The 26,999-nt window shown below is 39.7% G+C and overlaps 1 protein-coding gene across 1 annotated transcript in view; it reads right to left on the reverse strand.

The window, feature by feature from the left end:
• Positions 1–26,999, reverse strand: part of igf2bp1 (insulin-like growth factor 2 mRNA binding protein 1) — a 56,166-nt gene that overhangs the window by 2,186 nt on the left and 26,981 nt on the right. The window contains exons 3-14 of the mRNA XM_053339124.1: positions 13,764–13,812; positions 7,471–7,522; positions 6,445–6,508; positions 5,041–5,331; positions 3,806–3,940; positions 3,565–3,687; positions 3,325–3,460; positions 1,714–1,836; positions 1,268–1,384; positions 487–561; positions 270–401; positions 35–148 (exon numbers count right to left, since the gene is read on the reverse strand). Coding sequence (XP_053195099.1) covers positions 35–148; positions 270–401; positions 487–561; positions 1,268–1,384; positions 1,714–1,836; positions 3,325–3,460; positions 3,565–3,687; positions 3,806–3,940; positions 5,041–5,331; positions 6,445–6,508; positions 7,471–7,522; positions 13,764–13,812 — 1,411 coding nt within the window. The remainder of the gene's footprint in view (positions 1–34; positions 149–269; positions 402–486; positions 562–1,267; positions 1,385–1,713; positions 1,837–3,324; positions 3,461–3,564; positions 3,688–3,805; positions 3,941–5,040; positions 5,332–6,444; positions 6,509–7,470; positions 7,523–13,763; positions 13,813–26,999) is intronic.

The raw sequence follows: 26,999 nt of genomic DNA on the forward strand, positions 1-26,999 counted from the left end.
CTGACGAGGTAACACAGTAGGTGGGGGAGCTTACCTGGCTGGCGTAAAAATGTCCATTGATCTTGACAATGACTTGGTCATTTTCATCAGGCGTCTGTTCTCTGGGGACCACCACCTCTGCTGCTGTCAGGTTCTGTAGCTCGTTCACCTGGAAACGCAAAACGTGGTGACGTGAGGAGGCAGCAACAACCTTCTGGCTGAAGGTAATAGAGTTGAATGGCATGGGAGGTAGCGGAAAGGTAGAGAGAACAGAGTGTCAGGTTGCTTACCGTCTTGCCTCCCTTGCCAATGACCCTCCCTGCAGCGGCAGCGGCCATCTTGATGTGAGTCTCCAGTTTGACTTCCTCCTTTGGACCGAAAAAGTTCTCCTCCTTCAGTTTGCCATAGATTCTGCCCTGAGCCTGTAAGAGACAGATAATTAAACATCCATCTTAATATCATCTCAACAGTGATTAATGTAGTAAGCTGGCAGCATCTTGTTTTTACCTTAAACTGAGCCTCAGGGGGTCCTGTCACAATCACCATCCTCATTTTAGAATCTGGAGATTCAGCTGGAGCAATCTGGTGGTAAATAAAGAAATGCATCATTGGTTTAATTAGAAATAGTATGTATAATTAATACGCTAACTATTTAAACACTGTAACATCTGTCTTTTCATCAGTAAATACACAGAGCATGTTTTATTTATAGTAATATTATTTACACATCATATAGACACAAGCTTAGGATATTAGTTAAAAGAGCTGATGTGGAGCGTTCACACAGCATCTCATGTATGTCTGTAAACCATCAAACATCTGTAATTCATTCATATTTACATTGATAAAACATGTTTAAATAGAAAAGGCCTTAAAATGACTTCGGATCAAAATGTTAATGTAAATAAACTTTATATTAGTTAGTCTTTTTTTTTACCTCACAGAGAGACAGGGGGGGCTCTTTTGGATGTTTATACCAAATATAGTTATTTGCCAGATAAAGGGTTAATTTGTAGTTATTTGTAGTTTTACTTGAGTGGTGTTTTCAGAGCTGGATTTTTGTACAGATCCGGCAAATGTGTCAGAATGTGGTCTGCGAGGCAAAAATAGTACACGCTTCTGCTCCGAAAACTTCACGCTATGAGCTTTTAAAATGACTTTGGGTGACCTGAAAGAGTGTGTGTCTATTTTCATTAACTGAGAGCTGTGAAATCTGTCTTCTCTCAGTGGAGATTTCTCTCATATGTTGTTCTCTTATACAAACAAGGTAAACCTGTACAGTACTGACCTTGATGGAGGCTCCAGCGAAGCGGCTCAGCTGTTTGATGTGCTGTCCCTTCTTTCCAATGATGGCTCCCACTGCCTGAGCTGGGATGTACACATGGACCGTCTCCTGCTCTGGAGCCTGAGAACACACAAAGCATAGACTATTATATACACTGAATATTTATTTGGGAATATGATGTTGTTACCTCAACTTTATAAGAAATTAGAAGCCAGCACTTAATAAAAATTGAGAGATTTCAGCTAAATTCACACTAAAACTGAGATGCACCAACTTAAAGAAAGAGGTGATAACAGTCCTAATGTCTGATGTCAAGGAACAGTTTTGTCTTTCAGAAGTAGATGCATTTAAATCAGTAAAAAAAAGTTGTGAGGTTTGAGAGGATAAAAATAATGTGTAAAAAGGGAGGAAGTCAAGATTTTGGTCATCTAAAAAGCAGGTTTTCTTACCCCGAAGCAACCGTACGGGGCACCAGACCCAGAATTTCCAGGTGGAGGTGGGGGCATGTTGGAGGAAGAGGGGAAAAGTCCAAGAGCTCCAAGGTTGAGTCCAGGGATCAGGTGGGTCTGTTGCTGTGGAGACACCAGGTTAGAAACCATCTGGAAATTTACGTGTGTGATTGAGGAAAAATCAGCAATGAAGTTTTTCTATAATGATGAGTTTTAACAATTTCTTAAATTATTTCACAGTTTAATGGTTCATTTATATATTTTGCTACATTTTTTCATGGTTTTGTTCTTTGTTTTTAGTATTCAGTATTGAAGACTTTAAGGCAGTTATAGGATAAGCGTAGCACAGAATAAAAAATAACCAGTCCTTGGAAAATGGTCACAGTGATGTAAACATGACTTTATCATCCAAAACAGACAAAAACACCAGAATTTTAGGTGCACATTTAACACTTAGAATTACTGTTTTTACAAGAATGACTGTGTCTCACTGGTGTACTTCGTTACTATGCAAAAAAGTGGCAAACATGGAAAACACTACATTCTCATTACATGTCATGCTTTGTAGACTGTAAACTAGAAGTTTATCAAAGCATTGACTGTGGAGGTCTACAGTGTCATGATTTAACACAACCACACAAACTTTGATGTCCAAGGAGGCTTTAAATGGAGGGTACCAACACTTGGTTTTAGATACTTCTTCACTTCTGACTGATTGGTGAGAAGTCCCAGCTGTTTAACCTGGAGACTTAAGAACCATTTAAATTTGGTCTCATGTGACAATTGTAACAACTGTTGTTACCAGGAGCCAGGAGCATTGATGAACCAACTGGTATCAGCTACAACCCGTCAGTGGTGGTGAACTCGTGGTGAATTTGAGTTAGCAGGCTTAGCAGTTCAGCTGCCAAGATGCCACCTAGATGCACTTAAGTGTGGCTACTCTACACACCTGTTATGTTGGATAAAAGCAAGTGTATAAAATGTGTAATGGGTAGCAAATGTTGGCACAGAGTACTGGTATCATCATTTTAAAAACAATACCCATCCCTACCCTGGACAGGTTGCCAGTCTATCTCTGGGCTAACATATCGGAGACAAACAACCATTCACGCTCACATTCACACCTATTGGCAATTTAGAGTAACCACTTAACCTAACCTGTATGTTTTTGGTCTGTGGAATGAAACTGGAGTACCCAGAGAGAACCCACGCATTCATGGAGAGAAAATGCAAACTCCACACAGAAGGGCCCAAGGCGGTTAGCAGGTTTGACCCCAGTGCTAACCACTATACCATTATGCCGCCAAGTGGTATCAATGACCTTGATATTGAGTCCACAGAAGTTACATACCTGAGACTTTGCACCAGTCAGTTAGAAATGAAGAAGGATGAGAGTCAAAACATCTTCAAATATCTACAATCAAGAAGTCCATTCAACCTTCCTTAGACAACCATGACCTGGATGACTGAGAATCCTCTCAGACATCAAACTTCTGATGCTTCCATATTTAAACTTGTAGAACAAGTCTAACTTAATTTAGACAATGTTAGTGGTTTGATTCAGCAGTGGTATCTGGAGTACTTGTGTGTTATTGGTGTGTGTGGACTCACATTCATAGCAGCAATGTCGTTCTCATAGGCCTCTCTAATCTTCTTCATGACCTCCACCTCGGCCAGACAGCAGGCTTCAATAGAGCCTTTGAGTGTGATGGTTCTCTCTGGATTGTACAGCGTCAGGTCCTGAAGACTGTAACCATCAAACCATGTTTATTATTGATACCTGGAGCTGATCAGTGATCAGTTCATATAAAAGAGACAATTAAGATATTCCAGAGTGTGTGTGTGTCTTACGGGGAGATGGTGATCTTGGTGTCTGTGTCCTGCTCGACTTTTTTCAGGTTGCGTCCCTCCTTTCCGATCAGGCGTCCGACAAAGTTGTTGTGAGCCAGAATCTTCAGAGGAACCTCATCAGCACTGCAAACACAACCCAAATGTTAACATATTGAAAATATTGCAGATGTTTTAATGTTGAGAAGAGCTTCATTAAGGTAACTGTGTAGGATCGTGTGGTGGATGGCTCTTTTAAACCTACGTCTTGGTGTCTTTAGCCTCCTGGTGCATGATGTCCAGGATCATGCGGCACGCAGACGAGCATCCCTCAGGGGTGGAGTGGATGCTGATCGGCTTCTCAGCAGCGCCTGCGTTCTCCTTGCGGTGCACGTCAATCCTGCAGAGAGAGAACAAAATCAGAAGAACTTTATTAACCCTCTGAACCATGGAGTTCTCAGGCAGTGTACGTCTCCCAGGTGTGCCATGTAGTACTTGTTTTTTTTCAGGACAATTAAAGATATTACTTGCCCAATTTAACACTTTAAACCATATTTTAATGTCTTTTTATTTCACCATGTGTTGCTTTTGAATCTGATCTTGATGCATATTCTGTTTTCTGTAAAGCACTTTGAATTGCCTTGTTGTTGTACAAATACATTTGCCTTGCCTATTCAGACATGCCATCATTTTGCATGTGAATAGGTGTTATGGGAGACTTTTTATGGTGGGTGGATAACTAAAAATGTATATTGAAATATTTGTGTTTTTTGGCTTTATGTGCAAAATGTTTCAATACAGCACAATATGAATAGATATAGGAGATCTCAGGGAGGTTTTCAGGGATATAACAACCATGTTGATGGGAAATACTACTACATCCCTCAGGCTGATAATAGGGTTAAGTCACTCTATTCAGTAGGTTCAGAAAATACTGGAGTTATTTTGGTCCTGACCACATTTCACTACAATATACACAAGTCAACAAATCAAGTGATTATCATCAATTGTACAAATGAAACTCAAACTTAAATGTGTTGTAGTGAACACTGAACTTGATGTTGGCCAGTGCTGCATTCTAACAAGAGGCTATTGAGGTTTGCTGGAACTGAACTAACAGATGAGCACATTAAAAAATACCCACACAGATCACATAACAACCAAATCAGTAAGGGACTACGTTAAAGTAGTGCAAGTCCTACATTGATCTGACCTGTCAAGAGATACAGTCATCCTGCTGTATTTTGACACAGGGTCAAAAAGCCAGTAGCTGTCCAGCTTAGATATATCTAATAAGTTGAAGGTGAATGCATGAATGAGTAAACAGTGATCAGGAAAAATGTGTATTGATTTGAGTGATTAGTGGGGTTTCCAACACCATTCTTGTTTAGAATTTTGCTGATATGCAGCACTAGTAAGACTACAGGGACAAACTGTGAACTAACTGTGTGGTACTGCTATACACACATTTACACATACACACATTAGATCGGCACTCACTTGCTCTGCGTCTGCTTGGTGATGTTGCGGATAGTAGCTCCCTCTTTGCCGATGATGGCTCCCACATACTGTGTGGGTACCAGCAGTCTCAGAGGGATGTCGGCATGTGGAGGTTTGCAGGGCATCCCGGAGGGGGACCCGCCACGAGGTCCACCGCGGGGCCCGTAGCCAGGGCGCCGGCCATTATCGGGACCCCGCTGCCCTCCCTCCAGCTCAGAGGTTTCATCAGGGATATAGGAGACACGCAGGGCGTTGTTCTCAAACTGGTATCCATTCAGCTTCTGGATGGCTCTGAGAGGGAGAGAGCAGCACTCAGTATGTCAATCATAAACAGAGACATCCAAATGAATTAGAATACTTTAATGCTCTATTTTTCTTAAAAGGCCTCATCAGTTACTGAGGAATTATGTTTCTGTCCATTTTTATCACTGTGTAGTTCAAATAAGTTAATAATAACTGTGAGCACATTAATGGAAGTAAAATAAGAAGGATGAACATAAGTGAGGGACACTGCTGGACATTTTTTCTTAACAATATCCAAAATAGCACCTTTATATATCTTTACTTTGGGTTTCTTCATTTTATTGTGAAAAACAGCAAACAATTTGCCCACAGAGGTGAGCTCTGCACATTTACACAAGTACTCTATTGATTTTAAGGTACTTTTACGCAATACATTTCAAAGGAAAGTTTTGTCCTTTTTTATTGTACTGATACATTTAATTACAGCTATTGTATGGTTAATAATATTTTTAATATAAAACATCTCATCAGCTGTTAAAATGATAAATTAACTACCCAACAGTACATCAAATTGTTCAAATTAGGTCTGCGTCAGCCATGAATTACCTGTAGTGTGTTGACTTTGACTTATGATACTTAAAATATATTTTTCTGTTTATACTTTTGTCACTGTACCTGAGTAACTATAAACTATAAACATATAGTTTTTACTTGTAATGGAACATTTCTACAGTGTGGTGATGCTAACTTTACTTTAGTAAAAAGACCACAATGCTTCTGATCAGACATGAGAGACTGATAGGCAAAGCTCGACTTTCAAGTTGTTGTTCTTTCAAAAGGCCACTAGATGGCACACGAACAGCATAGAACATACAACTACGGTGCAGTTTTTTTGGGAAACTTCTTTGTAAATCTAATCGATTAGATGTTCTAAACATCTAGATATCATTATTTTATCCTTTAGTTATTTGAAAGAGTGATTGACAGTAACAGGCAGGTAAAATCAGTAAAATATGAAAGAGGAATTCCATTTAAACTAACAGGCAGAATCAAAGGGGGAAAAAGTGACTTTTAGATAGAGGAGAGCAAGATGATTTCAAAGATGAAGTGAAAGAGACAAAGAGTGTTAACAAAATATTAAAAAGGGATGAAGAAACTTACTGCCTGGCATGCTCTCTGGATGCATATGTAACATTAACCACTGCAGTCTCACTGTCTGTGTTCACTGAGGAGAGAGAGAGAAAGACTGTTAAATACAGCACACACAGGTTTATTCATGTGTCAGTGAAAATTTGAATGGGTCTGCAGTGTATACAGTTATGACTGCTCAAGTACTCAATAAGAACTTTATGGAAGATGCTGTAACTGCTGCTGACAAGCAGGTGCAACACTCACAAATAGACAAAATAGTACAGATGCTGCATCAGTGTGTCTGCTACCTTCTTCTTCCTCTGAAGTGAGTTTGACATGTGTTATTTAAGATTAAGTACACTGAATGGGGCAAATATATATTTATCTGTATGAATTCCTGCATGATTTTTGTGTATATTAAAGTCTGAGAAATACTAACTTTGAGAACGAACACAGCATTTATCACCCTGGTACCACTTAGAGCCAGCAAAGCACCAAATGTAGCTTTAACAATGCAGGCCAGAACCAGCCCGCCAATGGGGTCTACTCTGGCCCACGAGATAGGTTTGCATGAAACAAGTATAAAAATTGCAAAAAAAAAAAAAGGGGTTTTTTCCACCTTGACCAGAAAACAATGAATATGAATGTGGTCATATTCAAACCATTTATTAACAATTTATATATTGAAGTTTTGTGCAAAATGTTGTCAATTGTGCTAAATAATCTGAAACAAACTGAGCGATAATATTGTTGAAATCCACTCATTCTTGAAGACATCTCAGACTGTTCATCTGTTTTGTAAATAGATGGTTTATTATAGTAAAGTTATAATATATATATGTTACATATTATTTGTAGGTTATTATACAATGGTTTTACTGGTCTGGCACACTAAATAAAATAAGGGCTTTATGTGGCACTTGAACTAAAATGACTTTAACACCCCTGATTTAGACTTGCTTCTATTTCCCTTCTCATGTTAGGTTATATTCAAAACTGTACATACATGGTGTAATGTCACTGGTGTTCGGTGAGGTTAAAGCTCAGGGGTCTTACCTTGTTCACAGTTCTCTACGGTTCCACACTGGGCCAACAGACCATCCAGCACCTGATACACAGAGAGAAAGAGAGGAAGCCAAAAGAAAGGAGAGAACACTGTCAGTCCATGAGGGAAATTTAGAATACACTTTGGTTATTCATAAAGAAGAAACACAAAGAAACAGTTAACTGATGATGACTAAACAGTGTGGGGAAATTGATTTGACAGAGAACTGAAAAAAGCAGTGATGACGATTAGAGTCTGACTGATATAAAGATCAGCTGATATTATCGGTCGATATGGGCCTGTCACAGATATATCAGTACGGGCAAATATGTTGTCCGCTATGTACCGATATATCTGTATTTTTTAACTTTATGTTGTCAGCATTTTTGTTTGTGTGTTTGATTCTTTTTCTTAACTCAAGTTATATACTTATATTTACAGAAGTTAATATATACGTCCAGATGTTTTTTGGCTGTTTTGTTATTTATAGTTACTTATAATGATTATTTACTCAGTTAATAGTTTAAAAAGACTACATTTTGATTGGAAGACAACAAGTTTGAGAGAATTCTCTTCTAGAAATTTGCCTCTAAAATACAATCTAGCAGCTAAAGAGCTTGAGTTGTTACCTGTTGTAAAATGTTACTTAATGGTACATTTAACATCTTACACACTTTTTATTTGATTCTTGATCATATTGCTCAACTCAACCTATCTAATGTGTTTTTATGTCTAGGAGTGTCAGTACCTCTCTCTTCAATTGTTATTCATTCTCTGACCTTTGACCCTGAACACCACATGTTGATAAAAGGTTTAGAAGCATTTTAATGACACATTTCATTCCGTTTTTGCGGAGAGACGTCGCCCCCGTGTGGACACAGATGGCAGGATTAAACCAGCGGAGAGATGGAGAAAGAGAGGGAGAGAAATCTGGCACATAATCAAATGACACACACACACACACACACACACACACACACACACACACGCACACACACACACAGCGCCACTCCCACAGGCACTTGCTTGCCAGGGGAGGCAGGCCGAGCGCCACACCCTCACAGAAACAATAACGGCACATTTTCACACACACACACACACACACACACAGAGCGCACACATGGATCCTATTGATCCTCCTGCATTCCCATCTCCTGCTTTCAGCCTCGTTTGATGAATCAACAGATTAAAGAGAAGCGAATAGATTCAGCAGGAGGAGCCAGCGCAAAGAGAAAAAACACAGAGGCAGGCAGATTTAAACATTTGCTGCTTTGGATGTCTTGTGCTCTTACACTGTTTGAAAAAAAAAGTTTTTTTTTGTTTTTTGTTTTATTAATTTTTTGACCTTTTTTTAAAAAACAAAAACAAAAAAACAACCCTATTTAAATACTTATTGTTTCACAGTTGTTTGTTTGTACAGTATATTCGATAACATCCCTATAATACTGTAGTTTGCCTGTCATGTAGCCTTCACACACTATCTGGACCAACGTTTATTTCATTTTTGTTGTTAAAAATAACCTTTTTAAATTAAATTTACTTCACTGAAAATCTGGTTTAAAACTTGATCACTGATAGTCATAAAATACTTAAGCTTCACACACCACAAAACACCACAGTTTTATACACTACATATATGAAGTTTAAAATATTATATAATGTATAGAAAAAAGTTCATGTCTTACTGCTTCAAATTGGCTGATCAGTATTGATTTATAGGACACTCAGTTCAGTTAAGATTATTTTGTGCCATGTTTTCTGATATAGTTAAATGTTTATTTTCATCATTAATCACAGGAAGAAAGCAGCTGAAACCATTTGCAGTCAATTCTATAATATTCCTGTAGTTTGACTGTACATAACCTCACAATCTATCTGGACCAACTGGGAATTCATTTCATTTTTGTGGTTAAACATACTTTTTAAACTGAATTTACTCAAAACGCTGAAAATCTGGTTTGAAATGTGATTGCTGAGTCATAAAATACTGTAGCTTCACACACTACAAAACACCACAGAGAATAATCTTTTATACAGTATGTATTAAGTTTAAAAAACTTAAAAATATGATTAAATATATATAGAACAAAGCTCGTCTTACTGCTTCAAATTGGCCGATTAGTTTTTGGGACACTGGACCTTCAGTTAAGATTATTTTGTGACCAAATGTTTTCTGATGTTCTTTTCAGCAATAATTTCAACAAGAAAACAGCTGATATCATATACAGTCAATTCTATAATATTCCTGTAATGTTTGTCTCACTCTATCTGGGCCAACTGGGAATTTTACATTTTTATTGTTAAAAAATACATTTTTTTATCTGAATTTAAACTTCATCAAATCACTGAAAATCTAGTTTGAAACCTGCTCACTGCTGGTCATAAAATACTGTAGCTTCATATCCCACAAAACAACACTTTAATACAGTAAATAATAACATCAAATTAATCAAAAAATGTCTTATTGCTTCAATTTGGCTTATTGGTAGTTAATTGGAGGTTAAGATTATTTTGTAACAATACGTTTTCTGATGTTGTTAAAGGTTTGTTTTAACTAGTAATCACAGCAAGAACACAGCTGTAACAAAAACACAAAATTATTCATGTTAATACGATTTATCAAAGCTGAAGTGTGTTCTTGACCTCGGGAACAGCAGCAGGTAAAACAAGCCGAGACCTTACAAGGACTCCTAAAAGTTATCAGGAATCTATACAATTCTACAACCACTATCCAAACTCCATGTAGTGAGAAACATCTTGTGATGCTGGTGAACGCTGCACTCATCAAGGCCACACATGAACTCTGAAGGTCCTTATTTCTTATGTTTTAATATTTTATCATGCTGTACTCTGCAGCACTTCACACTGAACTGAATGTGCATGTAATCCTGCCTGCAGCTTAGACTGTAGTGTTGTACCGTGGTTAATGTGTACACATGTTGACAATCACACGGAGGCCCTGGGCGCTCTCTCTGTGCCGCCGCCCAATCAGGTTCCTGCGGTTGTTAAACGTTACAGTAGCTGGTGCTTGACATTCAGCGACATAACTGCAACAATCAGCACAATCGATAGGTTAGGGCTTACAGCAGTCAGCCCCGTGTGTTGATCAATATGTGACTATTAGTTAATGTGGATTCTAATGGCCAGGCACTCATTAAGAATTATCTATCAGCTGCAAAGCGACAGAAGCTAAGAGTGACTGGTGGAGTTTTGTGGTTCTCGTGATTCACAGTCAGCAAATATGACCCATAAACACCCATAAACACCCACACCCACACACACACACACACACACATACACACACAAACACATGCTTCAAGTGGTGCAAATATTTGTAGTGAGGTCAGTCTGGATGGCATTATCCAAACCTCACAGTGTGGAGGAGTGGAGGAGTCTTTACTTCACGCTGTCAGTCGGCTTCTATTAGCTCCAAACTCTCACTCTGCCTCCTTCCTTCCTTCTTTCTTTTCCCTCTGCTTCACAATCACAAGGTTTGACTGTGACTTTAATGTGACAAACAGTCAGGCTTCACTTCATCAGCTGCACAGAGCCATTTTTGTTGTGGACTGTTTTGAAGTTGAAGACTAATTGAGACTCTCTGAACCAAAAAACAGTTGCAGATTCAAGTTGCTCAGGTCTGCTCACTGCAGCGGAAAACGTCTGACTTCTGGTGATGAATCCTTAATCACCAATTTATGAATTTACCATTCATAAACATTAAGAGGCAATTTTAACAGTGAACGGGTCAGTGATAAATAAGGGTTGGCAAGATGAGAAATTCAGCAAATATGTTAAAGAATAGTTTTAAAAGCAGCATCAGGTTTGTTAAAATATACGTTTAGTATTTTTGTTGGTTTTTATATCATTTGAAATGACATTTATACCATTTACCAAAAGTAAGACTGAATGCTCCTGAAAATGTCAAATGGTGTAACCACAAAATAATGATCAATATTAAATATTTTATCCACCTACAGTGTATTTAAGTGGACTTATACTAATAATGACTTCATTTAAAAAAAACTGAAATGCTTCCTGATCTCCATGATTCTCCAGATTAAATGTAATATTTAGAACAATTGTATTCCATTACCTTTATTTAATATAAAAGTTATAGTGTAAGATCATGCCAAACGTTGTATGATGTTTTATTGAGAATTTCTAAGCAATTTTTAAGCAAGTTGAATTATTTGGTACAAAGTTTTTATGGTTACACCACTTAAACATTTTTGCCATAATCCTCTAATATATTCTCTGAAAATGGATTAAAAGCAGAAACTTTATGCTGGGTCCACAAAAAGAGAATGTGTGTAAGTTATTCATACGTTTATTTTCACATTTTAACCCCTTTATATTTGACTAAACCACATGGACACAAAACAAACGTGATAGAACCACAGAACAAAATCACCTTAAGGTTGGGCTTCATTCCACACATATGTAGGCTACATACTACAATATTAATGCTGCATATGGTCAAAATAGACACAATAGGTCCAAACATCACATAAAGAATGGAAGTCTTAAGGTAAAGAATAACAGGTGTCCATCTCTTCATCCCTTTATCAGCCGAATATCTATATTTGGTAACGCCAGTAAACATCCAAAATAGCCTCCTCATGCCTCTCTGAGGTTTTAGAACCATGTGGAGTTTTTATATATAGACTTTTTTTCAACTGTGTAGCACTTTGAATACATTAACCTGTATGAAAAGTGCTGTATGAATAAAGGTTGATTGAATGATTAATTGTTGAAGCTTTCATGGAGTAGATATGCCATAAAATATGCACAATCACCAGATATGGTCAAACGTTACATAATACTGGAGCGCGTAAGGCTTTCAATGAATGACATTAAATGTGAATAAAGAGAATTTTTTTAATTGCAACAACAAACAAAAAATGTGTTTCAGTTGCACAAAAACTTCTTTTTTTCCCTCTCAAATTAAAAATGCAGCACCTTAGCATTTCCTAATTTACACACAGGCCCAAAACATGACATGTCTAAAATAAAATGTGAATGTTCTTGAGCCCTTTTTGATATAGTCACGATCCTTGTCTTCTCTGAGACACCAAGGTCTTGGTTCCTTTTTGTCATTCAGACCCAAGTGTATTTAACATTAATGTGGCCTAAAGCTTTGATTCAGGTGTGACAGGACATTAACAGAAAGACACAATGCTCATGTGATATTTGGGAGGAGATTTGTTTGTTCACATCACTGATGGATTTGAAATGTATTTTGCTGTTGAAGCTTTAATTAATGACTGCTGTGAACACAAGTGACACTCCGTCATTCCTCACAGTGAATCCACTGACACCTTTTCACATCAGTTTCATCATTTTATGTTATTAGGAAGCAAATTCTGCTGCCAGCTTTATAACATTTGACATGAACTTGCACTGAATGACACTCAATGTCCAGCTGGAACTCTCATTACTCTCGTAATTCCTATTTACTAACATTCTGCGCGTGCGTGTGTGTGTGAAACATTTTGCTAGATATTCAAAAAAATCATTTCTATAGCCTGATCTGATTGGACTCCTCAATGCATTAAAGTTGGCTTTTTTTCACAGTGTTGCCCAGTAAGATAGGATGAAATATTAAATTGATTACAATGATGTTAGAAGGTGAAACAAGACACTAATTTCTCTCTCTATATGTATTTCTTGCATGAATTTAACAGCTTTCAATTCACAGGTATTATGTAATGAAAGTCACAGGAATGTCTCTTCTTTTTTTGTAAGATTTATTTTTGGGCTTTTTATATAGTAACTGGCATAGAGGCCGACAGGAAACAGGGAGAGAGAGAGAGGGGAATGACCTGCAGCATAAGTCCCTGGCCGGATTCGAACCAGGGACGCTGCAATTACATGGCATGTGCTCTTACTACTCCATCACAAGGGCACTCCACTACTCTGGCTTTTATAAAAGCGTTCAGGGTGCTTATTGAGAGGCTGATGAATGCATGTCTGAAATGGGAAACACAAGGCTGAACCCAAGTGATCTAATGATAACAATGGACTTGAGTATACTAGATTGTTTTATATATGATTTGGTTAAGCCGAACTCCCAAAAACACCACTTAGAGACTCCGAAAGGACTCTAACGACATTATGGGTCATTAGAGCAGCAGTGAAATGTCATATCTGAGCAAATATTGTTTTTTAGAGCCTAGACAGACAAGGCCCATATATGAAAGACAACTGATTTAAAATAGGGAGTGAAGATTTTGTGGGTGGCGGGAATGTGACATGCTTGTAAATGATCCCAGCAAGAAAAATAAAAGAGGAAATAGGAACTCACCTCCCACTGCAGGTGAGGTGGAATGTTTCTGATCTGCAGCTTCCTGGTCCTGCGGAGAGAAAAAGAAGGAGAGGATGTTAGGAAGTCGGGGAGAAAAAAAAGAATCTCCAAACAGAAAGACAAGTGTCTCAGCAGCCAAATACTCTCTGTGCATGTGTGTGTGTGTGTGTGTTTTGGAAGTGGACACTGCTGACAGGTGTAACACTTCCCCGGATGAGAGGGGGTGAAAGGCAGACGGGGCCGCTGAATGAAGTCAGAACGTGTCCTGAGAGACAAACAAGTGCAGAGAGGAAGAGTCTGTTTGAAGTCACCTCCTTTAGTACGAACACTAAATCTATATGGTGTACTAACGCAACATCCATCACCTCTGCTGGATGTCCATCATGTTTTTTGTGTTTTCACCTCAGTAAAAGTGCTCAATGAAATGTTGCTTTTATTTTTGGTGCAACATTTCTTTATCCACCTTAGAAAAAGGTTAAAACTCCCACAGGCTAAAACTCATTCTAGGGTTGCTAACACTAACCCCATCTCAGCACCTTCAAACTGACAGGACACCCAGGTTCTACTGGACCAGGGTCATTGTTACAGTCTGAAAGGGGTTAGAAATCTCTGATGAAGTGTGAACCCTCCACCAAAGTTCAGCCTAAAACCAATCGATCACACATCATGGAAACCTCTCAGACATTACAATTATATCCAAGTATCTCACAAATCCCAAACTGTACAGTACCAAATCTACATGATCTATCTGTGCAGTGTGTGTGAATGCACTCATATGTGTACTTCGTCTCGAGGACTCAATCAAGTATTTTGGAATCAAATTGAACTGTCACAGGTCACATGATGCAGTGCAGACAGTATTTGTTGGACTTTAAGTATATATATATATATATATATATATATATATATATATATATATATATATATATATATATATATATATATATATATATATATACACACACACACACACACACACACAAGTCATTAACACTGGTATCCATGGTAGTTTTAAATGAGCGCAACACTTTGGTTGTTTCCAGCTAAGAAACGTTCATATTTCACCATAAATTGTCAAAGGTCAGGGCCAGCCAGGCTTTGAAAATCCATTCAGGAAGAGCCAACACTGTTGGCTTGTTCGCCTACATTGATGACTAAATTTTCTCTCAAGATTTCACTAGAAGTAGTTTGAAACAAACCATGTTGTGCAATTTTAACCAATCACAGATGGAGCTGTTGTGTATGAGTCTGGTAGGCACTTTGCCTCTTTGCCATGGAGATAGCCTTGTATCATCTCGACACATTGCCCATAAGGTCCTGATATCCCTGCACCATCTGTACCACTATCTCTGAGCAGAGAAACTGCTAGAAACATTTTGTTCTAGTCTGTTATAAAGATTCTGAGTCTGACTATCAAACCATCTCTGTAGGTGGGGGTGGAGAGGACGGAAGGGGTGTCTATTTCCCCAATGTGCCACATCTGACATGACAGTCCAGCTGCTGTAGACTACTATTAGTGGCCTTGAGCTCCAGTTGCTGGAGAAAACCACCAAATCAACAGCAAAGCAGTGGGACGACGTCCTGCTCAACCGCCCACACATGGTGGGGGAAGGGTGGAGTGCTGAATAGAAGGGGTGGCAGTCGCATGTATGGTGTGCAACTGCATCTTAATCCTGTATTTCTGCCAGTAAACATGTTTGTGTAAGGTTGTGAGCAGGTGTGTTCTGTGCGCTTGCTGTTATCGCTAGAACCGGTTCTTTGTGTATGTTTTTTCCGGGCTGTTTCTCATCTTTAACCGCTTCTCTGCTGCACATGACTGTCCCTCCTCCCCCCTTCCGCTTTCAATACATTAGTAATACAAAGCCTCCTTCGTTTTCTTGCAACCTTCTCAGGGTTCAGTTCTCGTGTTTTCCTTGAGAATTCTGGGACTGTTCCATTGCAAGAAAAGAGGTCCAAAAGGGTTTTATAGGTTAGAGATTTATTGTTTCTATAGCATTTTTTTTAAAATCACTCTCCATTTGATAAGGTGAAAAGTACATATGGATTCTATAGTATTTATTTAAGTTGCTTAATTTCGGGGAGCTGAAAGCTACATTGTCTTACTGAAGGAAACCAAATCAATTTTCTTTTTCTGTGTGCCGTGGTTCAGGTCCCACCATTTGCCTGTGGAAGACCTGTAGTTGGTCGAAATGTCAATAAAGTAAAGGAAGTTCTGATTCAGTGTGTGAGTACCCCTGGTATCTACTTCATGTCCCACCATGATATCAAGCACCAGGAAGGTGCGTTCTGGTGCTAAATCAGTGTTTGGAACAGAGCTGTTTCTAATTGATGACTCAAGAATCTGACACTTTGTAAAGGTTCTTGATATCCATCCCTACACAGGATTATTACCATCTGTTGCTTTGTGATACACCTTCAGGCCTCCTGACTGAAGTTGCTTATATTGAGGACCTATAAACTATTCTGCTGTGGGCCTTCACTATGGTGATCCCATCTTTACCACTCCTTATCTAACCCTGCACACCACCAACTGAGCATCAAAGACCTAAACCTCAACAACAACCAACCCCCCACCATCTCTACCTCCCACACTAAGCTCCACCCAAATCCCCAGGAGGCTCCAGCACAGATGAATAGTCTTTTGTGCATCCAAAATACCTGACATCCCCCAACCGCCCAAAAAAATGATAAAACCCTTTGATCCACGATCAATGCTCGGACAGTCTATATCACTCCACCCCCCAACCTTCCAAACACATAGAACAACTGACCCCTTCACTACACCAACACATGTGTAACTACCATTATACACACCAAAACCTTCATGATGCCCCACCCCCACCCCACACATGCAAAGTTCCATCTTATCAACACATCAACTACCCAATTATCCTCTCCAGCACCATTTCATACCATCACTCTAGTTCGTTACCCCCCATCCAACCACACACACATATCCCCACCCCCATCAAGCCACCATCAGTGAACTTATTTGACCCCTACTGTCGCCGCCTGCCAACCGGTGGCCTACACCGTTGGCTGAAACCATGGCAACAGGTTAGTAATGGGCGGGCAAGGAAGATGGATGGGCGGGTGGACAGACAACAAAACAAAATGCTTTACATTTGCTTACCCGCTCTTTCACTCATCTATTGTCTTTTCAAATAATACACATATATCTTCTATTTACAGGGTGGGGGGGGGGGGGGGGAGTGTCTGTCCAGTTGTTCTCCCATCCTCTGTCAACCTGAGGTCTTCACTAAATAAACACTACTTCTAAATGTTTACATTAATGTACATATTTGTATCGGGTGCATCGATACCTCCTTGAAGCAGGAACTTTTAATTCAAATGAAATTGCTTATTTTCTTATTGTTGATTGTACAAAATATAGAAGAGCGAAACAAAAAAGAAACCTGGTCTCAAATCGTGGCCCTGACTCATTGTTGATACGCAGTGACGGAAACACACTGCCAATGAAGCCTGAAAATGTCCGAGTTCCAATGTAAAAACTGGAGTTGTTGAGGTTCCCTCAGCTGTGAAGGCATTAAATCAATGCTCAGCTCCAGCCTCCAGCAGAACAAAGGAGCAGAGAGAAAGAGGAGGAGAAGGAAGAAAAGAAGCAAGAGAATGGAAAGAGTGTGGTCCTCAAGAAGGAGGAGGAGGGTAGAGGAGGAAAGGCTTTGCCTCTAGGAGGGTCAAAGGCCAAGGGTCAGAGCTCTTAAGACCAGACAGAGGGGGCCCTGGGACCACAGTGAGGCATGTTTGGGTTTGTGCCCCACACTTTCATATCCAGATAAAAAGCAACGTGACCCTAAATGACTATCAGGGAGAGGAGAACACACTGAAAAGAGGAAACCAGGGATGAGTTAGGAAGGAGACAAATAAGAAGGCATAAGAAAAAATAGAGGAATGACTAAATGATGTGGAACCATACCCCTGTACAGCCAGAACTTTGACCTAGAGACAAATGTGGCTAGATATTGAGTGTGATGATTATCTAAAATAATTAGGGTTGCTTTTCATAAAGCTCTGGAAAAAAACTGAACCCTTTGTTAGGAATTCAATCTCACTGCAAAACATGTAGGCTAAATATGTCAAATGATCTTTTAAAAAGGAAATCAATATCAGCATCCATCCTACTACCCCTAACTCTAATCATGTTGGGGGTTTGTCCAACACCTTTTCAAAACAAGACAATCTCCTACCTAATGATCTGCAGGGTGATATGCACTCATTACAACTGTGACATCAAGATATGGAGCTAATTGCTAATCACCACTTCCACGCAAGGTGCCACTGCAAGACTAATTGCGCCAGATTGTTGTCCAGTGTCAACCAATCAACGAGACCCTTCTACTTCCCCAATATTAACATTGTGACCCCATTTGATTAGTTGGGGACTGCTCTCAGGTATATTAACAGGGCACTCACGCTACAGGTGATGCTGTTGTTCATTTGCTGAGTCTTAGTTAGTAAAGTCTTAAGGCGTCAGTATAAAAGTATACAAATCCAGTATCTGTTGGGCCCTATGAGATATATGTCTTTTTCAGCATATTAGGATTCAACAGAAGTTAAAGACAACTTAAAGGTCTTACATTGCTCAAGATGCATATTCTTCTGTTGTAATAACTGATGCCATGAATGGACCTCTGGTGACTTATTGATCATGTTGCCCACAGTGAATGCACAGTACAGCAGTGGCAGCAGCTCACTGTGGTTTACTGCCTTTCCTATAAACATCTACATCCATCCACTTGGTGTTGTGTAGCTTAATGAGTACAATGCTAACATGAAAGTTTCTGGGAAACTGTGTGACTGTGTGTGTGTGTGTGTGTGTGTGTGTGTGTGTGTGTTACAGTACAGTTAGCAGTAGTCCTTCTTTTAAGCTGATTAAATCTGAGAGAGTCAGACAGAGACAGATTATGAGCTGAAAAGTCAATGAAAACTGTTCCCAGCAGTCTAGTAGAGCAGTACACACATTCATATAATAACACCCGCATCAATGTGGGCATGATGCCATTCACAGCCACACAACCATCCAAACTTTTAGATCAAATAAGATTATGAAAATGGGACATAATGTGTGTGTGTGTGTGAGTGTGTGTGTGTTGGCAGTTTTACTGTTCCCAGTGGGAGTTTAAATGCCAAAAAAAGCAACTTTGACAGGTTTGACTGACATCTTTACCAGCCGAGCGTATGCAACCCAGATGGAAGGTGTTGACTAATATCTTCTTGTTTAATCAGGTAAATATGAATTAATATTGATGCAACAGATATTTGGAAAGTCGTTAGCATGCCAGGAAAAGAAATAGTGATGGCTCAACAGTAAGAGAGAACTATTACAATGTAGCGTCTTTATTTTCACATTGAGAATGACTAAACTGAATAATCTGCTGCATGAAAACAATCAGTCAGTTAACTTACAGCCTTCAGATAACTGGCTTCATATTCATGTCAAGATGATGCAGCTGGACCAGTCTGACTCTTTGACACCAGACAAACATTTAAACAGTAAAAAGGAAAACAAAGTGTGTACAAACTGTTCCAGCTGACTGCTACACGAGCGCTCGTCGATACATTGCAAAGCCTTTTATCCACAGTTTCGCTGCATCGGGGCATTAGCAGCCGTCTGCGAGGGTCTCAAGTGACCTTAACCAACAAACAACACGATAAAAACCGCAGCATCTCAGGACCAGACTAAACAAATCAGCATAACAGACTCAATAAACAGAGCTAGGGAGAGAGTGGGCCACGTGGTTTGAGATCAGCCCAAGGCAACCTTCTGTTTTCCTGTCAGTCACAGTTTAAAGATGAGGACTGTTTATCTTCCATGCATGACATAATCACAGTGGAGTCTGGCTCAAGAGGTAGATGCTTCTACCAATGCCTATCAAAACTCATTTCATCACACTTGGGAGGTGCTCAATGTTGAATGAGACTACTTGCATTACACAATGTGGTTTGTAGGACGACTCCATGACAACGAAACCATGCCGACACAACTCCATCAATGTTTTGAGGTCTAATTGAGATAAGGTATCAAATAGCTACCACAAGTCTTTTCTATAGAAGGTCTAAGCACAAATACATATGTAGTTTTTCATTCTCAGCCATAGTTTCCATACAGGCAACCACATGTGAGGACCACAGACTCCTTAATGGCTATTAAATAGTAGAATCAGAGTGTTTGGCGTACCTGTGAAAGCATCTTTGACACCGAATCAAGCTGAGCTGATTGTATTAAACCATCATTATTACTAACAGTCAGCTTTCAGCACAATGAGCTCCCTTTACTGGTGACTGAAAGCTCTGAAGTCAGCCCAGTTGTGATATATTGTGCTGAATGAGTGTATCATGTGATAACTGGCACACATAGATGGCTGTTTAGCTATTAAATATATAAGAGTCAATGACAATTTTTGGTTTCTATGTGGTTCAGTCAAATTTAAAGGGGTTAAAATTTGAAAATAAACTGTGTATCCAGCATGAACTTTGCTTAAAAACACTAAATTCTCAATAAAACACCATATCAACTAGTGTGGCATGATCTTACATTATAACTTTTATATTAAATAAAGCTAATGGAATACAATGTTTCTAAATATTACATTTAATATGGGGAATCATTTTTTAATAAAGTTATTATTAGTATAAGTCCACTTAAATACACTGTAGGTGGATAAAATGTGAATATTTATCATTATTTTGTGGTTACACCATCTGACATTTTCAGGAGCATTCAGTCTTTCTTGGTGCAAATGTCATTTCAAATGATATAAAACCAACAAAAATACTAAATGTACATTTTAACAAACCTGATGCTGCTTTTAAAACAGATTCAGATATTTTTGAATTGCTCATCTTACCAATCTTTGTCACTGACCAATAAACAGTACTGGTTTTGTATTGTGATGGATGTATACGTTTGAGAAGAGAACACACAAAACTTAAGAGTGAACTGAAGCAGCACCAAAAAGATAGAAATAGTGACACACATCCTCAAATAAATAAAAATAGAAAAGAAAAAGAAATAGAAAGAAAATTCCCCTTTAACAGAGATTTGTACTGCTCTGTTCTGTAATTCTAGTTTAGTAAAGCACATGAAGCACATTTAGAGAGCGCGGTGTCCGGTGTAGCCATTACCTGCGACACAGCTTGCACTCAAACGCAGCACGAAGCTGCAGAAGAAGTGAAGGGATGGGGGGGGGGGGTTTAATATTTTATAAGCGCTATCAAGCCAGCATAAAATCACAGATGAATTTTTCATTGCTAATGGTGAGGAGCAGAAGTGGGCAGAAGCAAGCAAAACACCATCATCTGACCAACATTCCACACTACACCCCAACTACCTGTCCTTCCTTCCTGACTCCGCCTGCCCAACACTATCCCAGCCCCCCCCCCCCCTTCCCCCTCCCCCCTCCCCAACCGTCATCACTTTGCTATTGCGTCCGAACTGCTGAGGTGGATGTTTCAAAGCGGGATCGGATAAATGAGCTAAATTAGATGCTGCATGAATGGATATTGGTGCAGGGAGGAGGAGGAAGAGGAGGAGAGTTAAGATCAGGTGAAGAAAGGGTCAAGATGTAAGATGTAAAAGCTTGTTTTATTTTAAAAAGTGTTATTTTAGTCACTTTTCATCTACCTTCTTATAAGACAATGTTGATTCAATTATTTATTTTCTTCATAAAGCAGCAATAATGCACTGAAATGACCCCGGAGGTACAGGAGGGTTGTTAGAACTCTTTTATAGGTGATCTTATTGCGCCCCCTGCTGAATACTCACAATAGTTAAAGGAAACATCCACCGAATTCATCTTTTTCTTTTTCTTTTTTAAATGTGAATTGAAAGTGTGTACAATAAATTCATCGCTGCACTGCCTCCAATCTTTTTCCCCTTCATGTCCAAAGCGTGTCCAATAGTCTCCTATCTATCGTCTGTCTTCCCTTCTACCACTTTCTATCACTTCCACCCCTCCCTCCCTCCCTCTTCCCCTGGAGTCCCCCCCCCCCCCTCCACAGTGAATGTAACACTGTATGAGAGCTTTAAATAGACAGCAGGGGCAAGGAAGAGGACGGAAAGTGGAAAACGAGTAGGAGGGGATGGCAGCGGGGTCGGAGGGAGGAGGTAGAGAAGAGACAGAGAGCAGCAGCAAAAAAAAAAAAAAAAAAAAGAAAAGTAGTGAGAGAAAGAGAGAGAGACAAGGGGAAGAAAAGCTGGAAGAAGAGATTTCATGCCGGCCAACCTTGAGCGGAGTGGTTCAGTCGGTGAATGTGACTGTAGTAAATGTGTAGAAATTCAAGTGTGAGAGTTTTTTAAAATATAAATATAAATATATAAATATATATATATATATATGACATGGGGCAGAGAGCTGGTGCGCTGCTTTCTATGGTGTTCTGACAGCTGATGTCACAGCCGTTAGATGTCAAAGTAAAAAAGAAGTGACTTCCTCTCACACCAGAGATGGCACAGCTGGCTTTGTTGACCACCTCTGCCATCTGCTCATTTGTTCATGTCTCTTAGTGTGATTTTAATTTAACAAAATACTTTATTATTAAGAAGAAAAATAAGAAAAGGAATAAATGTATTTTCAGAGTCAGTTTGGACACACTCAACCTTTCATTTTTGGGATATTGCTTTGCTTTGCACCAGCCACCATTTTTCCAGCATTCACAGCTCCATATCGTGCCACCTGGGAGCTGCCCCGTGCGACCCCAGCCAATCAGAGCTCTGCTAAATGCCTTGCCCAAGGACACTTTGACAGCTACAGGGAATAGCAGCATTACTAATTCAGCTGCTGCACCTGCATCCTCTCCTCTAAGCCACCACATACCACATCACATGTAAGCTAATCGTATTTAAGGTGACACATGCTCCTGCCTTTCAAATCGTTAATATTGGGGAACAATACATAGAGAGAGGGACAGAAAAAGAAAGAGAGAGAGAGAGAGTGTGTGTTACTCTGTCATAGCTGTCATCACCCCACGATTGGCCAAGATTTATAGGGGAAAGGTCATTTCGCTGGCTCTCACTGCAATCCCATTGGCCCACTAAACTCTACTTAAGAGTGAATACTGTCCAATCAAGACTTACTGATGCCACCATGAGCTGACAGCTCTGGTACTATCTGCAAAGGCACTCAAGTATAAAATATTTATATATGTATGTGTGTGTGTGTGTGTGTGTGTGTGTGTGTGTAAAAATCATGAATATGGCTGAGCTACTATCACTTTATTGTATTATCTTGCCTTCATGATTCTGTTTATCATGGTTTAATATATTTATATAAAATGGAAAAAAGGAGGAATGAAACAGAAAAAAGAAATAAAAATCTATCATTTGCTCCCTTGGAGACTTACATTTGCAGTAAAAAAGTATTGACTGTTTCTGGTAATCATTTTCAATATAATTTTATAATATGCCATAATAATGATTCTTACTATTGATTATAGATTATCACATTAAGACTAATTGCTTGACTTGCGGATTCTCGGCAGAAATACTGATGCCGTCAGTAATAAACGCACGCAATGATATAAAAGACTGATGTTTATATGTTTGAGGATTTTTAAGGGTCACGTACGCGCGCACAAGTGGAAAATAATAGATTAGAAAATGCGCGCGCACGATTTGCGTCCCTCTCTCACGCTGTGCACTCTCAGTAGTGGAATATAAGTGTTTAGTCTACTGCTGTACAAGAGACGGTGTGAGAGAAGTTACTATTTAACAAAAGGGTGGGCGACATGTTAGAGAGAGGGAGGCCTCGGTTGTGGAATTCATTTAGGGTAGGGGGGTGCAACAGTATGGGTCAAAGTTCAGGCTCTGTTCTCCACTCTGACCCCGCCTGCAGCTCCGTGCGGCAGGCCTCCATTTTGAGGAGGCGAGGGTCTCCATTTTGAGTAGGTGGAACTGATTCAGCCTCGGCTGTTATGTAATTGAAGCGACTTTTTTTTTTTCTTTCTTTTTTTTACAATTTGAAATGAATCCACCCCGCGGGTAATAATGTGACGTTGTCAGCGCGAGAAGAGTCGCTGGCGGGTATAAATTAAGAGAAAAACCAGATCTGCCCAATTGTGTCATTCAGGGCGCAGCTCATAGACCTGTCTTGATATTGAACGTTAGATGATATGGAGTTTACGTAATTACTGTTAACATAATGAAATGATAGATAACTTCCTTCATGTCTTTACATTCTCCACCTACGGAGGCCCGTTAATTGAGAGGAGCAGCTTCTGAGGTACTCACACCTTCAGCAGCTCTTTCCTGAGCTGTGTTGCACCTCCCCCCTCCTCCCCTCCCTCACTGCTCGCCATTTTGTGGTGCCTATAGCCATTTCATGTTAAGGACTACTGCTGGGCGGGGGGAGCAGCAGCAGGCCCGCAGGAAGGCAGTGTAATGAGTCTGTGGTTCTCATTTACTAACGGAACATTTTAAAACTTGAATTTTATGTTTGCGTAGCCTTACGACGCATACGCTTTACGTTGTTGACCGTTTTATTAAGGCGTTACGGAGCCAACATTTACCCTGAAAAAAGGCCAAAGAGTCAAATTCTGACATTACAGCCACCAGGGTGATATTTAAACACAACAATACAGTTTTATTACAGATTATATGTCACTGCTGTGAAAGTAGAAAGGACACGAGAGGAAGCAAACTGTGGAAGTGGATACACTGTAGCTCACTTACAACATTGTTGCAAAAGACGGTTAAGCAAACAATTAATGGCGGATAGGTGATGTTTGGTAAGTGGCGAATCATTAGAATCAGCTCAGAGCAGGGCGGTAACCGTCTGAAGGTTACAAACTGCGTTTTCTTGTGTGATAAACTGATAAACCTCCGTGTGGTGTTTCAGTTCAAATTGTGACCGTGTTAACTGGTGACTTTCTCACATCACAAGATACGTAATGAGAGGTGAATGAGTCTTCTAAACTAGAATTTAACTTGTATAAATGGTTAGCGTAACTTAAATATTGGACACAAGTGAGGATGTATTTAAAAAGGATTAAACAACAATTAGGAGAACACCTACGTCAAAATCACCAGACACAACGAAACAGCGGCCGTGGCGAAAGTAGAGTTTAAAGTTAATATAGCAGCACATCCGAGCGATAAACAGCCTAATAGGTGGTGGGTAGTAGAACATGTGGAAAGCTGGGTAAAAAGACTTGATAATGCTCCCATTAACATTTATTAGTTTACCACCGAGTGACATGTTGCCAGTGTCGGTTGGAAGCTGTTCCCGCAAAGACAGATGTGCAAAAAAGCCACATTTTCTGCTTCAACAACACGCCATCTCTCTCACACACCCAACCACCCCCTCCTCTCCCTGAGTCTCTCACTCACACACACATACATAGGCTACATACATAAATAGCCCACATACATGTGAGAGCCAGTAAGCAGCCATCTTGACCAGACAACGCCCATTTACTACAATGAATGTGCAGTCACATGACGTGGGAGGCTTCACCAGAACGGAGCACATACAGCACATGAGAGGAGGGGGGCGACCAGCCCACATGCGCCATTACATGAACATGGGACCATGCAGGCGGCGTGTTGGGCTGTGGGTCCCCTCACAATAATGCCTTCATCCGAACCATCTGTTTTACCTCACAGCTGCCACAATGACTGTTTGGCAGATAGAGATATATATAGATAGAAGTCACAGTTGTAGTGTAACGAAAAAAATAAGTTGTAACATTCACGCCGTTCAAGCTGTGACACACCTCCCTACGTGTGCGCACAAAGGCACGCGCGTCTTACAGCTATATATATCATTAGGAGTCTCCAGGTGGAGCCTGAGATAAACGTCTCCACAGCTTCTGTTAACAGTATCAAACACAGAGTCGGGCACAGTTTATGTTACAACTTACACAATTCTCTTTAATTAGGTGGACGCACCTTCTACCTCGTTTGCTGGCTCGTTCATTTTTTGCGCGTGCACGCACCATCTGCCTGAGCGCTAGAGTAAGAGAAGCACGAGCGCGTCTCTCCATTCATAAAGTGCGTAAAAACTACTCGGGAGTTACTACAGCGGCGCGCGAGGGAAGGGAGGGGCTGCGCGAGGAGAGAGAGAGAGAAAAGAGGGAGGAGGGGGTTATACTATAGAATGTGCTCACGCCTGAAATACAACATGGGCGTTTGGTGGTAGTATATCAGCAGAGAAGAGAAGAAACATAAGATACGCTATTTTACTTAGAGAATATAAGTGTCGGGTTTCCCCACGTTGCTTTTAACAACGGCCGCAAAAGCAGCGTCGCTTTCCATAGGCAGGTAAAGAAAGCTCGTGGAATGAATACGTGTAAACTAGGTTACTATATGACCACTCCTACTGCTTAACACTGAATTAAACCCGCAGCCTTTCTCAGGACTACATTTGTTTCCAATTTGCAGACTCTACCGACAAAAGCTGTGATGTGGCAGAGAAAAAAAAAAGTCAAACGAGTGTCGGTTAAAAACAGATTAATAAGCTACGACGCAGTGCCACGTTCTCAAGTCAAAATTGACGGCTAATTACGTGTCTTTGTGTCTTATCCCCAGCTGTGATAAAGACAACATAAAGCCGAATTAACTTAAAGCAGGACGTTACTGCAATATGGCGGCTGAAGCAAACTGGGTTTAACTGAGTAAGCACATGTAAATATGTTAAGATGAATACCAGTCAGTGTCATTTAATGACAGGAATAGGTAAAGGGACATTCTTCTCATTTTTAAGTTGGTCAGTTTGGTCTCAACATAAATCAAACGTCTTCATTAAAGCAACAAGGTGACAGTTAATTTCTGCACTCACACAATCCTCACCTAACTAAAATGTTAATATGGAAATAAAATGAATCCATGTTTCCTACATGAGATACTGAATGTGGTTAACACGTTTCAGACAAAAGGAAACTGCTTTATCTTTCACAGAAGATATCAGAGTCCTGAGGCAATTATTAATCATTCTGATAAGCAAAAATAATAAATAGTATTTTACTAATTATTCCAACCTTCCAGTACTTTTGTCAGGCCTTTTATTAAAGTGGAAAAATAGTAGAAACTGGCAAAGAGGAAGAGAACTCATGCTTAATCAAAAACCAAGAATGACAAAGATAAACGGATTCTTTAACAGTCAGAAAACATTTAAAAAAAACATTAAACTATTTTTAAACTTATCTTTCAAAGATTAAAAACTGAACTGCAAATGGACAGATTTACACATATTTGAATGCTCTTTAGACGACTTTAAA

The sequence above is a fragment of the Scomber japonicus genome, chromosome 18, assembly GCF_027409825.1.
Source record: "Scomber japonicus isolate fScoJap1 chromosome 18, fScoJap1.pri, whole genome shotgun sequence".
NCBI lineage: Eukaryota > Metazoa > Chordata > Actinopteri > Scombriformes > Scombridae > Scomber > Scomber japonicus.